At 37.0% G+C, this 23,431-nt stretch overlaps 3 protein-coding genes across 3 annotated transcripts; 2 read left to right on the top strand and 1 right to left on the bottom strand.

The window, feature by feature from the left end:
• The first annotated feature begins 7,601 nt into the window (after positions 1-7,601).
• fam163aa (family with sequence similarity 163 member Aa) lies at positions 7,602-8,039 on the top strand. The gene has a single exon (XM_051868506.1). The coding sequence runs from the start codon at positions 7,602-7,604 to the stop codon at positions 8,037-8,039; it is 438 nt and encodes a 145-aa protein (XP_051724466.1).
• A 4,102-nt stretch (positions 8,040-12,141) lies between these two features.
• Positions 12,142-19,502, top strand: rabgap1l2 (RAB GTPase activating protein 1-like 2). The gene is made up of 9 exons (XM_051870345.1): positions 12,142-12,837; positions 12,973-13,142; positions 14,617-14,685; positions 14,858-14,968; positions 15,076-15,180; positions 15,267-15,350; positions 15,437-15,508; positions 15,624-15,815; positions 18,588-19,502. Exons 2-9 carry the CDS (start codon positions 13,032-13,034, stop codon positions 18,804-18,806), a joined length of 963 nt encoding a protein of 320 aa, XP_051726305.1. The 5' UTR covers positions 12,142-12,837; positions 12,973-13,031; the 3' UTR covers positions 18,807-19,502.
• Positions 19,503-19,650: 148 nt separating this feature from the next.
• Positions 19,651-23,356, bottom strand: LOC127499767 (interferon-induced protein 44-like). The gene is made up of 8 exons (XM_051870331.1): positions 23,123-23,356; positions 22,376-22,862; positions 22,230-22,281; positions 21,196-21,391; positions 20,930-21,082; positions 20,577-20,748; positions 20,246-20,346; positions 19,651-20,157 (listed from the first exon to the last, which is right to left on the bottom strand). Exons 2-8 carry the CDS (start codon positions 22,854-22,856, stop codon positions 19,972-19,974), a joined length of 1,341 nt encoding a protein of 446 aa, XP_051726291.1. The 5' UTR covers positions 22,857-22,862; positions 23,123-23,356; the 3' UTR covers positions 19,651-19,971.
• Between the last annotated feature and the right edge of the window lie 75 nt (positions 23,357-23,431).

Here is a 23,431-nt window from a genome sequence, read left to right as displayed (position 1 = left end):
TCATCTCATATTATTATGCATAAATACATGTTTGATGAATTTCATTAACCTCAAAAGCACCACAATATAATCTACCAAACAAAAGGTATGGTAGTAGTATTATCTCAGTGTTCATTGCGCCCAGTGGTGTCTTTTACTTTTCACTATGAATAATTGACTCTCCATTTACAAAAAAAAAATCTCTCCAGGGACCTGAGGACCAATTTAAAGCACAGCTCAATTTAATGGTTCTGCTTTTTTGGCTTCAGTGTACACTGCAGTGTGGTTTTATCTGTAATATGGTTATGCAGTATGTAGGGTCAGAGTCATATTGGGTGTAAGCAGAACGAGGCAGGCCACTCATTGGAAAATTAATAGGATTGCTCTAAAAGTTGGTGGTAGGAAAGGAAGACCTAGCTCTCAGCTAAAAGATCAACTGATCACTTTATTGGTAAAATCTTCACAGTGGCTGAATTCAAAATAGCGTACTAGGTTAGTTCACCCAAAAAATGAAAATTCTATCATTAATTATGTTGTTCCACACCTGTAAGACCTTCAGAACACAAATTAAGATATTTTTGATGAAATCTGAGAGGTATATGACTGTCCATAGACAGCAATTTAACCAACACTTTCAAGGTCCAGAAAGGTACTAAAGACATCGTTAAAACAGTCGACGTGACTGCAGTGGTTCAACCTTAATGTTATGAAGCAACAAGAATACTTTTTGTGTGCAAAAAAACAAAACAAAAATAATGACTTTATTCAACAATCTCCAGTGAATATTACATTTTCAATAGCCAAATCCCCTCGAATGTGTCCAATTACGCAAATGTTGCTTATGCAGAATGAAATACTCGAAACATAACATTCAGTACTCGAGAGGTGAACTAATCACATCCCAATTTGCGTTCGAAAGCTTAAAAAAATGCTGCCTTCTGAGGATGCATTCCAAGGTAGGAAGGCATCAAGGCACGTGACTTCTTTTCTCAGAATTGTGAGATTTAAACTCGCGAGTTATAAAGTCCAATAGAGGGTATGCACGTAATGTCACTGTCGGCCATTATGACTGCGGTTACGCCCACTGAGTGGCAAAAAGACTGAGTGGCAGCATTGGTTTTCAGCGTGAATGCCCCGAAAAACACACAAAACACATCCAAAACGGGAAAGAGCTTTGTGATTGACTGTACAAATAGATTTGACAAGAAATCTGAGGTATATATTTTACAGACTGCCGAAAGCTACAGAAAAGAAGCAAATGGATCACTGCAATTCACAGAAATAACTGGACTCCAGGCAGAGAAACATGGATTTGCAGTTATCATTTTGTGTCAAAATGTTGAATTTTTGGGTAAAATCATACCCTATTTATTGTATTGTTATATACTGTGTTGACAACTCATCAATTAAATATTTACCATCTAATATTCTGCATAATTGGGTGTTGTTTTTAAATAAACACTGACAAAAACTATACAAGTTTTAGGGCTGGATAATATGATGATATATATATATATATATATATATATATATATAACATTGATATAAGTGATCACTCCCATTTAGACCTACCTATATTGTATTTATATAAAGCGTTCACAGGCAGATTTGCTTGATATGTATTTCCCCGGCGTCGAAATCAGGCAAATATAAATGTCAGGAAACACAATTCCTGGCTGCATGCCAATATCCATGGATTAGGTTTTTTGACATGTTATAAGGAACACTTTCGACCCCAACCTTTAGTTTCCCCTATTAAATCCAGTCATGCAGCAGGTTCTTTTGCCACTCAGTCCAGCTGAGGCAGTGTGTTCCGGCGGGAAAGTGACGTCAAAGCATACCCTCTATTCTGAGGAAAAATGTCACCTCACAATTCTGACATTTTCTTACAATTGCGAGTTCATACCACAAAATTCTGAGGGGAAAAAAAAATTGTCCGATAAAAAGTCTTTCATACCTACTCGCTCCGCGTCGGTGTCCTAATCTTTTTTTCTTTTTCTTTCTTTTTTTCCCTTAACGGCTTACTGTACATGTATGCATTATAAGCTTAGCAAACATTTTTTCCCTATTCTAGTAGATAATAGAAAATAGCTGCATTGCCAAGATGGTCACCAAGTGAACAGACTTTGGATTTTGGTATTGTGTGCAGAAATGGCATTACTTTGATGTCAAATTTCTCAGTTTAGTGTCACCACAAATTAGCACAAGAAAATACTTGGATAAACACAAGCGCTCTCCAGTCCCCACCTGTCCTTGTTATTCAAACGTTCTCAGTGTACTTACAGCGACCTTGCCTAGCCCATCAACTGTACGTAATTATCCAAACATGTCCCATCAGTGGCCCGTTGCTGTCACTGTTGCCATGATGGAGGGGTTTGACCTCCAGCAGCCCACCACAAGAACTCAGATCAGTACTTTCTTAGAGTTTAACCGCTGGCAAGGAGCGCAGGGGACAGGAACACACTGCTTGGACTCATTCCAGGGAGAATAGATGGCACATTGCTTTTAACAGCATTAGCATTCCACCATTCCTGTATATAATTTAGTGCTTTTACTCTGAAAAAAAGAAAAAAAAAAAAATGGACAGGAAGAGGATGTGTGATGGGTCGGAGAACATCCCTGATTTTAAAGTAGAGACTGCTGTCCCTTGAGTCTGGGTTCTGTAGTTAAGGCAACACTGATTATTTTACAGATTCAGAAGAGCTTAATTGCCATGATGTTTACACACATAAGGAATTTGTCTTGGTGACAGGAGCTTCAAGTGCAGACATACATAGCAATTACACAGTAGAAATGAAATATAACAATAATATAATGAAACAAAAATTTTAATAATGCAATTTAATACAGTAGTAGAAATAAAGAGAATATAATTGTTTTAATGAATGTACAGATGTTATTTACAAGTGTACAGTTTATGATGTAATTTACAGATGTACAATTTTAGATGTTATGTACAAATGTACAGTTATTGTAGACAATGTACAGTTACTAGATTATGGCAAACCGTTTTAGCTTAAAATGTTCCCAGCATTACTCGTCGTAATTGCATTTTCACTAGTAAGAATTTGTGCTAAAAACGGAAAGGTTTTTTCTTTGTACAGATGACAACGTTATCAAAACTATCCCCGTTCACACATATCCGCGAAAATGACAAAAAACACTGTATTACGCATGCCAGACAAGTAGTTGGCGTTGTCACTTTGTAAAGAAAGAAAAAATAAAATAATCCTGAGGGAAAAAAATGCAGCGACTGAAAAGAGCTATTGCTATAGATATTCTTGTTATAAAATGTCACGTTAAAATACCAAGTGTTACGTTATTCTTGTGATATCTGAAAATAAAACATGAAGCAATAACAGCTCATTTAGTCAAATTGACCGTTAATACGCTTTATTTGTAGAGCAACCTTGTGATTTGAAAATGATTCATTTCAGTCATTTTGAATGGAAGTTCCCCAAACCGGAAGTGCCACCCATAATTCGAAACACAGTAGGCTCGTCAGGAATAAGGTGGATAGTGGTGAATAAATCAGAAGTCTCACACATTCACAGAAAACACCTTACCTTCACGTTGGAAAAATAAGGTGGATAGACTAAACACGTAATACGCATGTGCATGCCGTTACCATTTTCAGATTCGCGTTTTTGCAGTTTACACGGAGATGATAACAGTATTGTTTTTAAAAACTTGCGCTTTGAAAAGTTTGTGTTTTCAGGCCACCAAAACGCCGCTGTCGCGTAAATGAACGGCCAAAACGCATAAAAAGTTTTCCATTTTTAGTTGAAAACAGTGTCTTGTAAACAGCTCCTTAAATTAGAGAGCTCTAATTCATTTCTTACTAGTAACAATTATCATTAAAGAGCTCTCTAATTTAATTTTTACTAGTAAAACTGCAATTACGATGAGTACCGCTGGGAACATTTTAAGCTAAAATGGCTTGCCATACTAGATACGAGTTCATTTTTGTTTTAGTTGTATTTTAACAGTGCCATATTACTAAGTGCCCGTTAGTAATGTTGCCTCTCAGTTTACCTTATGTTGCATATGTGCATATTTCACTTACACTTACAGTGTTTGTTTGTAGATATCAAAATATTCTTAACACATTATTCTTTGTTCTCTTAATTATTAAACCTTATTTTTTTAAATAGTTTGCAAGCATCATTTGTGTACCTATATGAATCTGTAATGCCATATAATACTGCTGTGGTGATGTTCTATTGCTTATATTATACTGCCTCCTTTTGGACAGAATGGTTATTGTAGCTATATATGTTATCCTATTGCTGAAATAGAAGTTATTTGTTAACAAAACATTCCATAACACACATTCCACTTCTTTTGTGATATCCAGAAAGTATACTGGTGAGTGTCTGCAACCAATGAGCCGTGCGTCAGGAGAAGCAGCAGTACAAACCCTCTGTGGCCTGTCGTCCCCTCTGCTCTCTTCTAATGTAAGTGCTTCTGAGCACAACCCCATCCACAGGCTTTAACACATAAATCAAATGTTTGTGCTGTACTGGGGATTCTTTGAATGTTATTTAACTAAAATGGTTTCAAATGTTTATCTTTGTTTTGGTGTTGTGACCGGAGTAACAACACAGTTTCTGCCTGTTTTTACATATGGAAATGAAGTTTCAGTAAGACAATTGACTTGCTCTCTCTTTTTCTCAGGGTTTGATGGAGATCTGGTCGGATGACAGCTGGAACTGTTGTCATAACCGGAGGAATTCTCGCAACAGTGATACTCCTTTGTATCATTGCAGTGCTTTGTTACTGTAGACTCCAGGTGAGCATTGCATTTACATTTCACTGCAGGGTGCTGTAAGAGACCATTCACACCCTTAAACCATTAAACACAAAAACGTGAATGAGACGTAAGGCAGTGGAATTTTGAAAAACGCAAGGTCTACAGATGCGTTTTTTAAAAGTTGAACTTCTTAAAACGAGCGCCACATTTTTTGGAACGGTGTGTCATGAGTGAGAAGCTACAAAACACATGATACTTGAGTGTGTGGTAGATTTTCCCCTATGCACCTGACTTAAGTTACCTGTTGCTGGGGCGTCTCCTAATCGACACCCGAGCATCTCCTAATCGACACTCAATACATTTCCTGATCTTTCGGAGCGTCTCCAAATCGACACTCGATAATATCTTTGTCAACGTCTTGACCCTCAAAAACCTAGTGTTCCCTAACCTGAGTTGCTGCGCAGCAATAACCAGAGACTCCAGTTTTTGTCCTTCAAAGCTTTAATCATGGCCGGGAGAGTTCCCATCAATCCCAGAGAATCTCTCTCCGAACAAAGGAATACAGCAGGTTTTATAGGATTTCAGGTACACTTCACAGTCAGTATGGCATGATCTATTACTCATTATCATCAGTCTTAATATGATTGGTTCAGATTTAAGAAAAACATCTCAGTTCCTCTGCCCCGCTTACTGGTGGAGTAAATTTAGATTAGAACAACTGAATCACAAGATCATCAAAAAATATCACCGGGTTAATAGTTCAGATTACACAATAGGTTAAAACAATTTTTCAAAGACTATATTTTATCCTTAGAAAGATGCTGTCTAGCCAGCACAGCAGAATTTTTCCACTTGTTACGACACTCTATTTCTCTATTTCAAAGTTAGCTTATTAGGCCTGTAGAAGAAAAGAAATGTTAGTTCATTATTAATTAGTTCAAAATTTCCATCACAAGCGCCATGCTCAAATGCGTCTTTCTAGCACATATTTACACCGAAAAACAAAGGATAAGTACAGAGGCCCGCAAATGACATGTGAAAAAAAAAAAACGAAATGGTGGCCACATATTAAGAATTCTTAAGAAACTTTCTGCGTGTAAGTGGACTTGGTCAAGCATGAAAAATAAAAGTTTTATTAAAAATTCTGAAGAGATTATATATGGCCTAAAGCGCGCAAAGAGCGCTCCCTTTATAATCACTAAAAAGCTGTCACTGATCTCACAAATTTCCATTATAATCAATGAAGCTGTCTACACAGCACAATGAATCTCTTATTAACATATAATAGCGTAATATATCTTATTCTATATATATCTAAATCTTATAATAACACTCTGTCTATAATGTCTACACTTATAATGAGAGGATTTGCCAGTGTGTAGAATTCAGTACTGGACAAAAACTCCAGCTTGAGTGGATTCTGACTAACTTAAACACCGCTGATTGGCCATTGCGTTCAAGCAATCAACAGACATGTCTGTGATTGGCTACATTGCTCAATGCTGCAAAAGCACGCTGTAAACAGAAACCTTTGAAGCTTTCCAGATCGCAAACACAGATACGCACTAGATCGTTCACCAATATGCTATTATTACGGAGAAAACTGATCCTGATTATTTTTATCCCATATGTTTTGTAAAATTATGTAATTTGAGAGTAGGTGTTGAGGTCCACCCTATATTACCAAGGTCCACTTACTAACATTTCTGACCTCGCCACAGATTTAAAGGGTTAGTTCACCCAAAAATGAAAATTCTGTCATTAATTACTCACCCTCATGTCGTTTCAAACCCGTAAGACTTTCATTCATCTTCAGAACACAAATTAAGATCTTTTTGATGAAATCTGAGCGATTTCTGTCCCTCCATTGACAGCTACACAACTGACACTTTGACGCTTCAAAAAGTTCATAAAGAGATCGTAAAACTAATCCATATAAATTGAGTGCTTTAGTCCAAATTTTCTGAAGAGACTCAATCGCTTTATATGATAAACAAATTGAATTTAGCATATAAACATTCATCAGCGAACATAAACAGAAGCTCAACCGAACCTGATGTGTGAGTTGATGAATGTTTATATGTGAATAAAAGCCTAAATTCAGTCTGTTTATCATATAAAGCGATCGAGTCTCTTCAGAAAATTTGGACTGAATCACTCGAATCATATGGATTAGTTTTACGATCTCTTTATTAACTTTTTGAAGCGTCAAAGTTTCAATTGCATAGCTGTCAATGGAGGGACAGAAAGCTTTTAGATTTCTTTAAAAATATCTTCATTTGTGTTCTGAAGATCAACGAAAGTCTTATGGGTTTGGAACGACATGAGGGTGAGTACTTAAAGGGATAGTTCACCCAAAAATGAAAATTTGATGTTTATCTGCTTACCCCCAGGGCATCCAAGATGTAGGTGACTTTGTTTCTTCAGTAGAACACAAATGATGATTTTTAACTCCAACCGTTGCGGTCTGTCAGTCGTATAATGCATGTCAATGGGAACTCCATTTATAAGAGTCAAATAAACATGACAGACAAATCCAAATTAAACCCTGCAGCTCGTGACGACACACTGATGTCCTAAGACACGAAACTATCATTTTGTGCGAGAAACCGAACAGTATTTATATAATTTTTTACCTCTAATACACCACTATGTCCAACTGCCTTGAGCATCCGGTTGGTGAGGTCTGAAAACGCGCTCTGACAATGGAAGTGATGTCTCGCATGTATATGTCAATGAGTTCATAATCAAAAACCCATTGGAAAATACTGAATGTTGTTTTAGCCTTACTTGTTGGCCTAAATGACATCATGACTGAACAGCTGTATTATGTAAATAACTAAAATCTCACTGCTCAAGTAAGTTCAGCATGTTACTCAACAATTTGAAGAAGATCTGTGTTGAAACGCCAGTTCCTGATCTAGTTTCCTCTGTCCCTCCATCCCAGTATTACTGCTGTAAGAGGAATGAGTCAGAAGGGGAGGCGGGCTCGGTCGGAGATCCTCAGCCACAGTTTGCCTGCAACGCATGCAGCGCTCCGGGAGTGGACGGGGCGGCCGTCACACCTCTCTCGCTGCCCTACGACCCCGGTCTGCCTCACAGCTACTGCCCGACTTGCTCGCCCTACTACCTCCGTAGCACGGATGAGATGCGAAATGGCGGCGAACGCCTGTCCTACATGCCCGCTCACTACGAGAACCATGGCGCCACTGCCCTTGGTCTGGCCGCCATGTACGGCCCCGTGCTGAGCCATCGCAGTACGCCAGACTTTTACACCAATACACGAGCCATCAGCACTGACGTCTGACCCTCACAGACCCGGAGATGAACCCAGGGACAGAGCTGCCTCTGTGAACCAAAGCATCTGGGGCCGTGTTATCTCCTTGCGCCAAGAGTCAAAAGACCTACAGGATGCCATGTTATTCTTCCTTGCAGGTCTAAGGCCATCTTCAGTCTTCCATTGTCTTTTGTTTTACCTGTTTACCTCTTCCTCTTGCACACCCCTCCCTCTCTCTCTGCTGTGAGGGTTGTGTGTTATATGACATGTTTGTGTGATTTTTGGCCTTTTTAATGTTAAAGGTTAAATGCAAATAGGATATTTTATTTATCTGGAAAAGGCAGATAAATAAGCATATGTTACATTTAGAAAGCAGCCCAAGGAAGCTTTATAGGCTCATCTCAAGTATTTTGTTGTTTATAGTGACATAAAAGGCAAACATTCCACACACATTTTTAATAACTTTTTAAAAAAAGTACTTTTGTTGGAAAGAGCATGACATTCAGCTTTATCTAAATAGCCCCTGATATGCTGAATCTCTTTATTTGAAACACTTATTTTAGGATGAGAAATTAACCAAAATGTAATCGTCTTCATGTGTATTGATCTGTTGGGAAAATGTAAAATGAATTATTGATGATGAATATATTGGTAAACTCATATTTGAATATATATCACATCAACTAAAATTCACAATGACACAGAGTGAAATGTGTGTTGACAGTTAAGATTGAGGTCGGAGTAATGTGTTGTTCATTCTCACTTATTTCTTTGTCCGTATCCACTACATTATCAATTAAGAGTTTTTTAAATTAACTTTTCAGTGCAGTTGCGGATATCTCCAATGTCATATAATTTATACACAACAGCTTCAGAAATCTTCTTGAGGCAAAGTCACTGAGAGAAAAATAGTAAAAACATTTCATTATTTTTGTCGAAATGATACTTAGGAACAATAATTTCCTTGTCTTTGCAAATGTGTTTGTGTAAATGATTATCATTTCTCACATACTTGTTTCAGTAGCCATTGGTTTATGAATTGTGCTTTCTGATGTCTATCTTCACACTTAAGCACTCTTTGTTAGTAACTGGATCACATTACGAATCACAGGATGGCACTTCTATTTTACATGTGAATACTTTTTGGCAAAAATTGAAGAAAAAAATTGCAAAAATCTGAAAGTATATCAGTCTATGGTTTAAAATACTGAAGAAAAAGAGTAGCTTATTGTACACCTATTTCACAGAATGCTTTTGAATATAAATGAAGCATTTATAAATGCCTGTAGACTTTTATAAAATTGGTCAAGTGTGATCAGAGTAATAAAAGCCATTTCACATCTATAAAATACATGTACATAAAGATCAAATTATTTCAATGATTGAAATGTTTCCTGTCGAGTCTCTCTATTTGTGTCTTAGAACTGATTGCCAATGCTTCGGTTTCCTTCAATTATGTTTTTCTGTCATATTCCTATTCATATTGATGTTTTGTCAACTAGTGGATTACGGGAACCTATGATAAAGACTTGCAGTCAAACATTTTACTCCCTAAAAAAGCTAACTGAACATTTCCACATTTTGTACAGTTCATTGAACACACTTTGACCTTTTGTGACAACATGCCCCAGTGGCAGGTCATGTGGTGTTTTCACAATGGAAACTGAGCTTTGCAGCCAAATTTAAACAGTAAAATGACAATTCTAAAAGTTAAAAATTCTAAAAGTTAAAATGCAGTTTACCATTAATTTCGATTAAAATCTACCTTTATTTTAATTTTAGCTTTAAAGGACAGAATTCATAATAAATACATTTAAAGGGTTCAGCCAAAAATGAAAATTCAGGATTTCATCAAAAAAATCTTAATTTGTGTTCTGAAGATGAATGAAGTTCTTACAGGTGTGGAACGGCATGAGGGTGAGTAATAAATGACAGAATTTTCATTTTTGGGTGAACTAACCCTTTAAGAGGGTTGTGAACCAAGTTTTTAATACCAACATACACGCTACCATTCAAAAGTTTGGCGTCAAATAAGATTTTTTAATGCTTTTGAAGTCTCTTGTTCACCAAGTAAAAATACAGTCAAAATGTAAAAATTGTGAAATTAAAAATGACTGTTTTCTATTTTAATTTACCTTAAAGCTGCTGTCCGTAACTTTGTTTTGGTTAAAAAAAAAAAAAAAAAAAAAAAAGATCCAAAATCAATTATTGAGCAAGTACATTACCAGCCAGTGTTCAAAACTACCTCCTTACCTTAGCCCGATTCACAACGGTAAGCTTGTAATAATGTTTTGTAATTCAGGTGGTGCTGGTGGGTTTTCGCTGGAAATGTCGCCGTTTGTCTTTGCGTCATTACGTCACGTCTGTTTACATAAAGGAGTCCCAGCTAGTAGGCTATAACGCATGTGAGGCGGATCATTTCTAGCCTTTTCTCACAGCAGCTGCAATAACTAAACTTATTATTTTGATGGCAGATTGTATGGTATGACAAATTAACGTTAGTGATTAGACTGTACAGAAATTGAAATCTACAGGTAACGCTAATACACACTAAATACACAGTCACACAATGCTGATGGTGTTAACATTAACAATTTGTCCTAACAAAAATAATAATTTGCACGGTTTGACATGATCCGAGCTAAGCGATTGTTAGATTTAATCACCATTGGCAGCACAATTTATTGCTTTTTTCTCAGTTGGTCAGAACAAAAGTGGCAGACATGTTACTTACTTGTTCAGATGACATTTTCCAGTGAAAATTCTTATTTTGGTCATACTTCCAAGACTACAATCTGTGATTCTGAAGTACAGTATCCACACCGGTGTGTTGACTGACAGCAAACATTAGATTCATCCACACTGAGGAGTCGTGCCGATGCACAATCCACGTAAAGATGATAATTCCGCAAACAACTGCAATTACAGGTTTCAAACAGAGATGGCGACAAAGAGGCAAAACTTAAGGACTGCAGCTTTAATTTAAAGGGTTGGTAACACACACAGTTTCTACCAATCTCATGTTAATCTTGAGTACCTGTAGAGTAGTATTGCATCCTTCATATCTCAGAAAAGTCTTTAGTTTTATCATATTTATAAAAGATAGATACGCTGTACCAAGTATTTCCGAAAAAAGCAGAGCTCCTGGAGGCGTGCCGTGGGCAGAGCTAAAGAGTCATGAGCGCGTAGCTTTTGCGTAGAGATCGTCTGCAAGCTGTGACATCATTATAAATAAAAAGGGAACAAAAATGTTTGTGTTGTTTACATTATATGGACTTACACGCCGATTGCCAATAAAACAGACATTTGATGCCGTTTTACTCACCACCCGCGATCTGCAAATCCAGTTTAAATAAGTCAGAATGCATGAAATAGCATTACACCCCCCCCATTACTCCAGTCTTGGATCACATGATCCTTCAGAAATCATTAGAATATGCTGATTTGCTGCTCAAGAAACATTATTGTAAATTTGGACAACTGTAGCTCAAACTGTAGCACATGGCGCTAGCAATCCCAAGGTCGTGGGTTTGATTCTCAGGGAAAGCCAGAACTGACAAAATATCTGCCATGATAAGTTTTTCAGGGTTCTTTGATGAATAGAAAGTTGAAAAGAACAGCAGTTATTTGAAAGATAATTTTGTTTATTGTCACTTTTGATGAATTTAATGCATCCTTGCTGAATAAAAGTATTTCTTTTAAAAACATATGACACAAAACTTCGGAACGGTAGTGTATATAAAACCACTGCTTGAGAAAACACACATTGTGTCATTTTGACAAAATCAAAATCAGCATTTTCTTTCACTTTGGTATTTAAAAGCACTAAAAATACTTACCCCATATGGGAGTGTCAAGCAGGGCTGGGACTGCATTCTATTAGTGTATTGTGTTAAACAACTTGAAGGACCAGTTTAAGATCTTGTTAAGCAAACAGCTGTTTCATGCATCTCATTACCATTGCAGTTCAGCAACTGTAAAAGAATTTCACTCTCAGCATGATGAAGCTTTCCACTGACTCACTATGAGTTTTCAGCCATAATAAGCAGCACACTTAGCAAATGGAGGTGAGAGCCACTCCCACCTCAGAGTGAATGTGCTCTGGAGAGAGATGGGCGTTTGTTTGTTTCACAGGATCATGATGAAACCTGAAGACTGAGGTGGCACCTCCTCCAAAACAAGAACCTTTGAACACTGTGACACTTTGCTGTTTGTCTTTATTGCTTTTTTCTCCTCCCTTCTTTCAATTACTTATAACATCCTCCCCCACTTTTGTTCACATTCCCCTTCTCTTTCTTTTTCTTTTTTTTTACAACAGATTAGCTCTGCATTAGAAACAAAGAAGCAAAGGTAGTTTTATAAGAAACTAGTGCTTTTAACCATCTTTTGACAGTTTTGATGAATAATATCTGCATTGTGCCTCCCTGAAGCTGCAGTGAGATGATAAAAACAGCAGGTCTCAGCCTCCATCAATCCCATGAACATACAGATACACAGATATAAGCAGCTTAAGGAATGGAGGAATGTACTGGCACCTGCTTGTCCCCAGCAAACCACAGTGTTCTTGTGTGAGGGGCGACCTGAAGGATTACAGCAAGAATTTCAATTTCACAGTCTTTAGCCCTGAGCTTGAACCCACAGGCAGGCTAGCAAACTCCAAACGGCGGCGGTAAAAATATCTGTTCTGGAACCTACTTGTGTTGCATTCATAATTTTAATGATGTTCTGCTTCAGCAATGTGTGGAAATAATTAGTATTGGCTGCTGGATTGTGGAATAATACTGTGAGGCAGTTGGAAGGCCATGATGTTTTGATACCTGCTTATTAGGTAAGAGAAGAACTGCAGGACAAAGGTGGACTGAAATGAAGCTCCTCCCATAGTCTTAAGGGCAGGGCTTGCATTGAGACAAGACAGATATAGACTGCTGCCTGTCAAACCTGTTGTCATTTCTGATTTCTCCAGACAACTTCAGTTGCCTATTCTGTATTTTGAGATCGCTTGTATTCTACCCGCCTGCCAAAATGATGGAAGAAGTGTCTATCTCTGTTGCTTATGATGCCCACATTATTGACCAAATGTCAGAGGAGGAGATCCTGGCTAGTCTAGTGGTGGAGTCTCTACCGAAACAAGTGGTAAGTTCAGTACCCTTGGACCTCACGTTTGTCACATGTTGATTTAAAACTGGCATGCTGGAATTTTTAAAGGAGTAGCACAACATTTTCTTAAAAAAATACATATATCAGGGTGTTTGTGATCATTTATTATTAAAACATTTACTCCTTGGTGCTCACGAACATACATATTATATACAACATTATATATATATATATATATATATATATATATATATATATATATATATATATATATATATATATATATACATACATAACTTTCATGCCTTTTAGACTTTGTGCAGCTGATATGATCTGAAAGTTATATATATATATATTTGAAGTGGATCAAAAAAGTTCATCAAAGTTGTCCTAAGAACTAAGTTGTCCTAAGAAGAAGGTTTTAGGACAACTTTGATGAAAGGTTTTGATCCACTTCAAATGTTGACTACTGTACATTACTTTCATGCCTTTAAGATTTTGTGCACCTGATATGATCTGAAAGTTAAATATATATATATATATAGAGAGAGAGAGAGAGAGAGAGAGTGGTGGCCAAAATTATTATAATGGTAAGATTTTTTAATGTTTTAAAAGAAGTCTCTTCTGCTCACCAAGGCTTCATTTATTTGATCCAAAATACAGCAAAAACAATAATATTGTGAAATATTTTTACATTTCTATTTGAATATATATATATATATATATATATATATATATAGTTTAGTATTTGAATATATTTTAAAATGAACATTATTTCTGTGATGCAAAGCTGAATGTAACATTATCACTACTGTTGAAAAGTTTGGGGTCAGTAAGAGTTTGTTTAAAAGAAATTAAAGAAAATTAATACTTTTATTCAGCAAAGATGCGTTAAATTGATCAAAAGTGACAGTATAGACATTTATAATGTTACAAAAGCTTTATATTTCAGATAAATGCTGTTCTTTTGAACTTTCTGTTCATCAAATAATCCTGAAAAGAAATTGTACACAACTGTTTTCAACATTGATAATAATAATAAATGTTTCTTGAGCAGCAATTCGCCATATTAGAATGATTTCTGAAGGATCATGTGACACTGAAGACTGGAGTAATGATGCTGAAAATTCAGCATTCAATCACAGGAATAAATTAGATTTTAAAATATATTCCAATAGAAAACAGTTATTTTAAATTGTAAAAATATTACTGTTTTTACTGTATTTTTGATCAAATAAATGAAGCCTTGGTGAGCAGAAGAGACTTCTTTTAAAACATTAAAAAATCTTACCGTTCTATATATAAATATAAAAAAAAAGTAACATTTTTTTTTTTTAATGTAATCAATAAAATTGCAAGAAATAATTGTAATATCATTCCTACAACTAGGAATTTATTATATAACCAGTAGGCCTACTTATAAGATGTAAAATTACAACATTCCTTTCATGCCTTTAAGATTTGAGTACCTGATATGATTTGAAAATCTCTGAATCTTCTTTTTGAACAGGTGCCATCTAAAAAGCCAAAATTAAGAGATAACCAATTGCAGCAAGAAGACCCACTCGACAGGTATGAGGTAAGAGATCACACCCTGACAAAAACAAAAGGCTTCCGTCCTGCTCCACAACAATCACATCAACAAAAGCTCTTGCATCATGTAAACGTTGTGAAAATTGCATAATCTTGAACTGAATACTTCAGGGTTTTAAATTTGTGGCATTAATGCTTTTTTTTTTTCTTCTTTCTAGAGAGAAAACCTCAAGCTTCAGGAAACCAGTTTGCGTCTGGAGCAGGAAAATGATGACCTTGCACAAAAACTTGTCACCAGCAAGATTGCGCTGAGGAATGCTTTAGATCAGGTCTGTCAAATTATTATCAGTTGTCATGCATGTCATATGCAACAGGCCAGTTTCATTTTCTGTTTTATTTGCCGTGCATGTTTAGATAGATCTGGTGTGTTTTTCAGACCGAGGACCAGGTGGATGAATTAACCAAGGAGCTTTTAAAAACCAAACAGCTTCTGAAGATTACAGAGGAGGAGAAAAGGGGAAAGGAGGAGGAGGCTTCACAGGTGCTTTAACATCACTGTGTTTGAACAGTCTGTGTCAAAGAGAGCTCATGCTCTGCCCTTGTCTAAAGTATTGATGTGTTCGACAGCTGAAAGAGATGTTTAGGAGAGAGCTGGACAAAGCAGAATCAGACATTAAGAGATCAAACAACATCATCGCAGACTACAAGCAGGTAAACATTCAATTACAACTCCACACATTCAATAAACATTGTTGCATTTGATGCCAACTTTCAGCCCATTTTCTTGCGTCCTTTAGATTTGCTCCCAACTGAACACAAAACTTGAACACCAGAAAGCTCAAGCAGACAAAGAGCTGGCAGTTATCAAGGTAAGAAACAAACTGACCTCAGTGCAGCTTGACCTTAACCGCCAGTCTTACTGTAGTGTCATGTTTCTCCTAAAACAGTCTCACATATACTGTATGATATATTACATTATTTCAGAGCAAGATGATGGAGTGTGAGCGGTGCAGACACATCTTTAGTACGGATGGATCAATTCAGCTGTGCTCTGAGAGTGAAGATACCTCTGCTCAGGAGGAAGTGAAGGCCTCTCTCAGAGAACAGGTCCAAGAGTTAGAGAGAGAGCTAGTCCAGGCCAAGCTACAAATGGTGGAGTCCAAATGCAAGATCCAAGTAAGACATAAAAATCTATAATAGAAGTCTAAATATTAAAACATGTACATATATCTTCTGTGAAAGTCTCAGGGCCAAAAAATGTTCATCCAATCATTGCATTCGGTCCAAATATAATGATACAATGTCCTACCTGCCTGTCAACATATATGTATTTCCATACCTCCGCGCACCCCCAGACATCACACGTCATTAGCGTTCTGTAAGTCCGAGCGCGGCAAGGAAAAAGCAGCCGCCTTTTACAGTGCCTCCTGAACCAAAACAACGAGCTTATGCTGCGTTCACACCATGTCGTAACTGCAATTGACCCTTCGCAAAGACCCGCCCCCCTTAGTTACTGTTGCTTTGTCTGACAAGCCATGGCGCTGTGCCATATGCAGTGAAAAATACATCGTGGAGCAAAGAGGACACTGACAACACGTCGAAAGACAAGACAGAGCAGGTTACTTATGATATTAAACAATGTCCCAGCTTTCAAATTGTGTATTTTTTTGTAAAAACCGTTAAATAAATAAATAAAAACCGTTTTGTGGCTCTTTAATGTGTCGTGACAGATCGCTGTAGTGCCTCAGTTCAAACGGCTCGTGAACCAATCATCTCTTCCTACTAGTTAATTTATAGCATCAAATAAACATGAATGAACATGAGAAGGAATGTTGTTTAAAACGCGAAAAGACGTAAATACACACCATTTTTCAAGTTCAAGTCCACGGAGGCTAATCTTCTAACTCCTGACTGCTTTGTCGGACAAAATGGCGGATTCGGCGTTATGATTGGTTAGATCGCTTGTCAATCAAACTCCCGGCGAAGGGTCAATTACCGAGACGGCATCCCGTGACGTTCTACCTGGAGCTGTTCATGTCCTCAGACTCGGATTTATGCGTTTCCGTTTCTGTCAACAATATAAATACCTAAATGAATCTGAAGCAGTCAGGTGGTACAAGTAAGAGCTCTGTAAGTTGTTTACGTTCATTATTATTGTAATGTTTTGTGCTTTGAGACATGAGGTAATTTAACGCCATCTCTCGTGACGGTTTGCAGACTCTGCTGTGTGCGTCAGGGTTGCCAGGTTTTCACAACAAAACCAGTCCAATAGACCCTTTTCACATTTCCGGCTTTCTCAGAAGCGGAAGTCGTCATAGTTGGGTAAAATTTTATAGCAGTGAATAAGAGACTTCATTAAATATTTTTGTGTTTTACATTTGTGCAAATAGCAAAAGAAAAACTCAACAATGTTTTCACAACTTTCAAAAAGAGTAAAAAAAATAGAGAGAGATTGATAACAGCAGTCAGAAGAGAGAAAGATGTCATTTTTACTGTCACTCCCATAGCCGCTGTATTAGAAACACCCTCAAAGCAGCGTGAACTAGATTTGTAATTTGATGCAAAGGTAATATAATACTATGTAAAGTGTTATAAATGTACATACATTTAAAAAAAAAATGAAAATATAAAAACTTTGCAGGATTTACGATATTGACGACCGCTAAAACGCGTTATCGCAGTCTGTGAAAAGGGTCTATTGCTACTCAAAACTGGCCCCCAGTAAAAATTGCGTTCCGGAGGGTAAAATAAGCATTTTTGGCAGGGTTCCCCTAGTAAAATTCGCATTTCAGCGGCTAAATATCATGTTATTTGTGGTCACTTCAACCCGTGGACTTGAAAAACAACCCGTGGCAACAGTGTTAAAGTAGCCCAATTCTGAAGGAGGTGTGGTTTTGGAGTTTCTCTGGAAGGGAGGGTGGGATCTCATGTTTTCAAAGCTAGTTTGCTATTGCTAACCTCTCCAGAATTGCCTACCCTACCTTTAAAAAATTCAAGTTGTATAGATTAACATTAGTTCATTTATTGCGAATAACATGACTCAACAATGAACAATAGTAAATTTATAAATTAACATTAACAAATGTTGTTAAAAGTGTTGTTCATTGTTCATGATACTTACGTTAATGAATTGAAGCTTATTATTAAAAGGTTAGTTCACCCAAAAATGAAAATTCTGTCATTAATTACTCACCCTCATGTCATTCCATACCTGTAAGACCTTCGTTCATCTTCAGAACACAAATTAAGATATTTTTGATGAAATCCGAGAGGTATATGACTCGTCCATAGACAGCTATATAATCAACACTTTCAAGGTCCAGAAAGACATTGTTAAAACAGTCAACATGACTGTAGTGGTTCAACCTTAATGTTATGAAGTGACGAGAATACTTTTTATGTGCAAAAACAAAACAAAAATAACGACTTTATTCAACATTATCTTCTCTTCCCTGTCATTATCCTTATGTAGTTGCCGCAGTAAGCATAGTGAAGGCTTCTGTGTTTACGTTCGAATGCCGGCTCAGTATTGGCCAAAGCTGATCATGTGTAAACAAAGTATGAGAATAACACAGAAGAGAAGATATTAGTCGTTATTTTTTTGTTTTTGTTTTGTTTTTGTGCGAAGTATTCTTGTCGCTTCATAACATTAAGGTTGAACCACTGCAGTCACGTCGGCTGTTTCAACGATGTTTTTAATACCTTTCTGGACCTTGAAAGTGTTGATTATATTGCTATGGATGAGTCATATACCTCTCAGATTTCATCAAAAATACCTTAATTTGTGTTCTGAAGATGAACGAAGGGTGTGGAATGACATGAGGGTGAGTAATTAATGACAGAAATTTCATTTTTGGGTGAACTAACCCTTTAAGTGTTACTGAAGTGTCTTGTTGATTTTAAATGCACACTTTTATTTCATTTTAATCATTTGTTTATCATCTTAAGGAGTTGGAGCACCAAAATGCAGTTGTGACGACTGAACTTCAGGCTGCTAAGAACACATGGCTCAGAAAAACTCTGGGCTCTTTCAGGACAGTTGCCAGCAGCCATCAGAGCTCCTCTCAAACAGATTCTGCCTGGAACCCCACAAATAACCCCCATTCCAGCTGGGTCACCAGAAGGCTCTCCTGGGCCCATCGAGAAGGGAGAGCAGCCAAAGTATGAAAAGGAGTAGCATAGGCCTACTAGTGGAGAAGGAAAGTATTTCATTAGAGCGCTCCTGAAATAAGTCTCACAAATGATGAGAAGGCTATTCTCTCAGACCTTAGGGCCAGTGACATAGTCACAATGTTAAGAGTCTTAAGAACTAGTCTGACCAACTAGCAGTTAGCCAAGGGGTGATCTGAAAAGTCAAATTAGACCAATCTACCTTACATAAAAAGTTATGATCAGTCTTAAAGAAAAAAAATACATGACTAACTTTTAAGACGAATCTAAGCAGTTTATGCAACTAGCCACAGAGGACAATATCCACCTCATTTTTAATGCAAGGTCAAATTTGATGTGTCTGGCTTCTGGTGTCATCCGCTTCCAGTTATTTTTAGCTGTACAAAACAGCTTGTTATGCTGCTTGATATTGCAAACTGGTGTTTTTATTCCATATTATTTTAATGTAATTATAAACACACTGGTTTCTAGCACTTTGTTATTCTTCTAGTTATTTACCTATAGTGGCTAATGAACCAGAAGTCTCACACATTCACAGAAAATAGCTTACTTCTGCATTGCAAAATAAGGTGGATAGATCTGTATGGTTGTAAACAGTGGAAATGAGAGGATTTTTTAAAGAATGGCTGATAGCAGTAAGAAATATCTGCACATCTAGAGATGAGTGTAACATATCAGTTACTTAAGGCAATCTCACATTCAAGCATACACTGTAAAAGGTGTTTTGCGAGTTAACTTAAATATTACACTTCTAAATGAACTAGTTTAATTTCATTAAATCAACCTAACTTCATTAGGTTACATCAACAAAAGTAATTATGTTTAGAACAAGTACAAACAGTTGGTTTTGTACACATTTATTTTTCATTGTTGGTACTGTACAATGTGAATGTATTTCTTTCATTATCTTCTACAACAAATAAACTTTATGAGACCTTTAATAAGACCTTTATTTCAATTCTAAACCACAAATTGTCATAAATAAAGCTTTGAATATTAGACATGTGGTTGCATGGTTTGGATCACAAATAGTTTGCATGTTCAGAGTAACAGTAGAAATGTCAACGGACCACAAACAGAGATGAACTTGTCATATCAAACAATAGAATGTGTAGGTAAACAAAGAGATACAATGCTAATACTAATATACATCCAGAACCTTCTACTCAGACTTCTCCTCTGGATAGTAAAGATCATCAAAATAGCCCTCAGCGGCTCTGAGTATCTGAACAACAGCGTTCAGAAGCAGTATGTCAGTTTGAGGGTCTATTTCCAGTTCTTGGCAGTAGTTTTTCACCGGGATCACGGCAGACAGAGAGACTCCAAGCTGAGCGCTCACCTCCTGCACCTGTCACAAAACAGTTAATCAGAAATACAAGATGTGAAACAGAACAGTACAGAATACTGGCTATAAAGTCATATACATTCATTTGTACCATTTTGTTGATATAGTGGCTCTGGTAGACATTTTTCAGGTCTTCCGCCACTAAGGAACAGGCCTCATCCACCTTAGTCAGCAGAACCAGCTGAGGAATACCTGAAGTACAGAACAACACCTTCAATGCTATCAAATCCCAGAGATCATTTTCCTGTGGGTGAGGTAGCCATAAAGATTTAATTGTACAATCAAACTCCACAAAAGGGTTCTCATGAGAAAGGGACTTAATCTCAGGTTGCTTGAGAGAGGCTGTAAATCGAATATTCTATTATGTAAATCACAAAATACACATGTCACTTGAAAATATTTCATGACTGTTAGTCACTCACCCAGCTGGTTGGTTTTCCTTCGAAAAACTGCTAACTTGTCGATCATTTTGTCAGAGAGGAGCTTGACTTTGCTGGTGTCAAGCACATACACCACACAGTGAATCTTGTCCTTAAAGCCAGGAGATTTACGGAAATGAGGGGAGTCTGGCTGTATAGGCATCGATGGATTAAACTAAGAAGAAAAAAAACATGTACAATATCTTTAAATCATTAAGATGTGAAACTGAAAAATTTCATACAAAATTAAAGCATTAATGTAATGTTTATCTTTTTTATTCCTGTAATAGCTAGTAAAACATCTGCCACACCTAATGCGGTAACTATTATATTTACCTTTTACCTAAAGTTCTCACCTGATACCTGTCTTGAATGTGACCCTTCAAAATACTGGCGAAATCATCTACATCCAGACCGCTGTTCAAACCCTCCTCCAGACCCATCGAGTCACACATAGTGAAGGGAACATGGCTGACACCGCTGCCTGGCTTTATGTAGTAGGTACGGAACTACATGGCACACATTTTTACTAATTATTTTCAATACATATAGAAATTAATCACAATACACAGTATTTTAATCCATAAAATATCAGAGGCATAATAATAAGGTACATTTCTACCTGAGTAGTCAAACTGGTTCCAGCAGTGCCAGTGTTGGCCTGGATGCTCACATAACCCTTGAATACAGAGTTGATTGAGTTGAAGAAGCTTGATTTCCCAGCACCAACAGGACCCACCAGTAGAATCCGAGCCTGTTTAACTGAGCTAACAGAAGGCTTCCAGCCTGAGATGATGCTCAAGAGCGCCTTCCTTCTCCTAAAAACATTATTAATTAAAGGGTTAGTTCACCCAAAAATGAAATTTCTGTCATTAATTACTCACCCTCATATCGTTCCAAACCTGTAAGTCCTTCGTTCATCTTTGGAACACAAATTAAGATATTTTTGATGAAATCCAAGAGGTTTTTTTATTCTCAATAGAAAGCAACGAAATTACCATATTCAGGGTGCAGAAAAGTAGTAAAAACATTGTTAGAGTAGTCAACATGACTACAGTGGTTCAACCTTAATGTTATGAAGCGACGAGAATACTTTTTGTGTGCAAAAACAAAACAAAAATAAAGACTTTATTCAACAAATTTGTGTTGCAGCGCTTCCAGGTTCTACAGCAGAACACCAATCCTGAGCCAGCATTTGGACGTAAACACGGACGCAGTTCACTTGTCAACTGTGTGCGAGACTGACAGGGAAGAGACGATTTTGTTGAATAAAGTCGTTATTTTTGTTTTGTTTTTGCGCACAAAAAGTATTCTCGTCGCTTCATAACATTAAGGTTGAGCCACTGTAGTCACGCTGACTACTCTAACGATGTTTTTACTACTTTTCTGGACCTTGAATGTGGTAATTTTGTTGCTTTCCATCCAGGATAATAAAAAGACCTCTTGGATTTCATCAAAAATGTCTTCATTTGTGTTCTGAAGATAAACGAAGGTCTTACGGGTTTGGAATGACATTAGGGCGAGTAATTAATGACAGAAATTTTCATTTTTGGGTGAACTAACCCTTTAAGCACTCCTAGGGACAGTGAGTCAAAAAAACATTTTGTAAAAGACATTGATCATAAAATAAATGTTTTCTTGGTTTGCTTCACTCACTCAGAGTTCCACTGCATATTTCTCCATGGTTTCTCCATGAGTCCTCCACAGTCTGGTGAAAATCCAAACCAGAGTAAGCCAGGTATTCACACAATTATTAATGAAAGTGCACTATTCTCTCAACAATTATCTGAAATATTACAAACCTTCAACTCTGTACACCTCGCATTCTGTCAGCTGTAAGTCATTCCCATGCATCTTCAGTGGATCGAATTTGTATGCAGCTGTGGGATTACTGTAGACGGTGGCTGTGTTATTGTAAAGAAACACTAAAGAACAAAAGTTTGGACCACTGTCCAATAAAGCATTCTGGGAATTTTCACAGAGCACACGGAGAGGATCTTCTTTAACCTCTTTGTCATTAAAACTAAAGAGAAACGCTTTGTCATCCACAACATATCCGCCTGTTTGACCATAATCTTTGCTAGTAAAAGCTCCAAAAACATATCCAGACTTATTGTAAGCTACAATAACAGTCGGTCCCTGCTTATTACACTTTTGGTGAAATGTATTGATATGGTAGCCGTGCACACTGGCTTTAAACAGCAGGCTGAAGTTGGCATGGTTGAACAATGAGCAGAGCTTCTTCTCCTGCCATTTGGTCAAGCTGGATGTGATGGTGCTCATAATGATCTGAAAAACATTCAACCAACATTTTTAAAGCATGCTGTTATAATGAGATAGAATATACAGTTCCTTTAAAAGTATTTTGAATATATTGTAAAATATATAGGCTACTACTACTACTAGCCAGTGCAATGTAGAATATTCCGAAATTCCCAAATACATCCGAAACGATTCAAATAATTCAAATTGTCAAATTGAAATTATATTAAGTCTGCAAATGATCTTGCAAAAAAAAAAAAAAAAAAAAACAAATGAAATCAGCTCACGTTGGAAGGAACAAGTCGCCAGAACCGCGTGTTTTCTTTCGCTTGGTTGCTCGAAAGTATGATGTGTCGTTCGCGAACGAGTCTGCTTTGTGAGTCGACTCCTTTAAGTGAACGGTGAGATTCGGTTCCCTTCTGAGAGCCATTTTCCTTTTTTGTACATTAATACAAAACAGAATAATATTATTATCCTTTCGCTAACCTGTCCTGAAGGACCCCCAGCTGAAAGAGCTGAAAGAGCGGCTCTTATTACTGAGCTGAGCCAAATGATCCGGTTTGCTAAAAAGAGTCGGAATTCTCATAAGATTACTT

The sequence above is a fragment of the Ctenopharyngodon idella genome, chromosome 2 (genome assembly GCF_019924925.1).
Source record: "Ctenopharyngodon idella isolate HZGC_01 chromosome 2, HZGC01, whole genome shotgun sequence".
Lineage (NCBI taxonomy): Eukaryota > Metazoa > Chordata > Actinopteri > Cypriniformes > Xenocyprididae > Ctenopharyngodon > Ctenopharyngodon idella.
The sequence above is the reverse complement of the archived record's forward strand: the minus strand, read 5'-3'. Positions and strand labels throughout refer to the sequence as shown.

Coding starts and splice junctions, on each gene's coding strand:
- fam163aa (XM_051868506.1), top strand. CDS start 7,602: ATGTTACTCAACAATTTGAAGAAGATCTGTGTTGAAACGCCAGTTCCT.
- rabgap1l2 (XM_051870345.1), top strand. CDS start 13,032: ATGATGGAAGAAGTGTCTATCTCTGTTGCTTATGATGCCCACATTATT. Junction 15,181..15,266: donor AGGAGGAGGAGGCTTCACAG/GTGCTTTAACAT, acceptor TGTGTTCGACAG/CTGAAAGAGATGTTTAGGAG. Junction 15,351..15,436: donor TCATCGCAGACTACAAGCAG/GTAAACATTCAA, acceptor TGCGTCCTTTAG/ATTTGCTCCCAACTGAACAC.
- LOC127499767 (XM_051870331.1), bottom strand. CDS start 22,856: ATGAGCACCATCACATCCAGCTTGACCAAATGGCAGGAGAAGAAGCTC. Junction 22,282..22,375: donor CGAGGTGTACAGAGTTGAAG/GTTTGTAATATT, acceptor GATTTTCACCAG/ACTGTGGAGGACTCATGGAG. Junction 20,749..20,929: donor ACATTCAAGACAGGTATCAG/GTGAGAACTTTA, acceptor TTTTCTTCTTAG/TTTAATCCATCGATGCCTAT.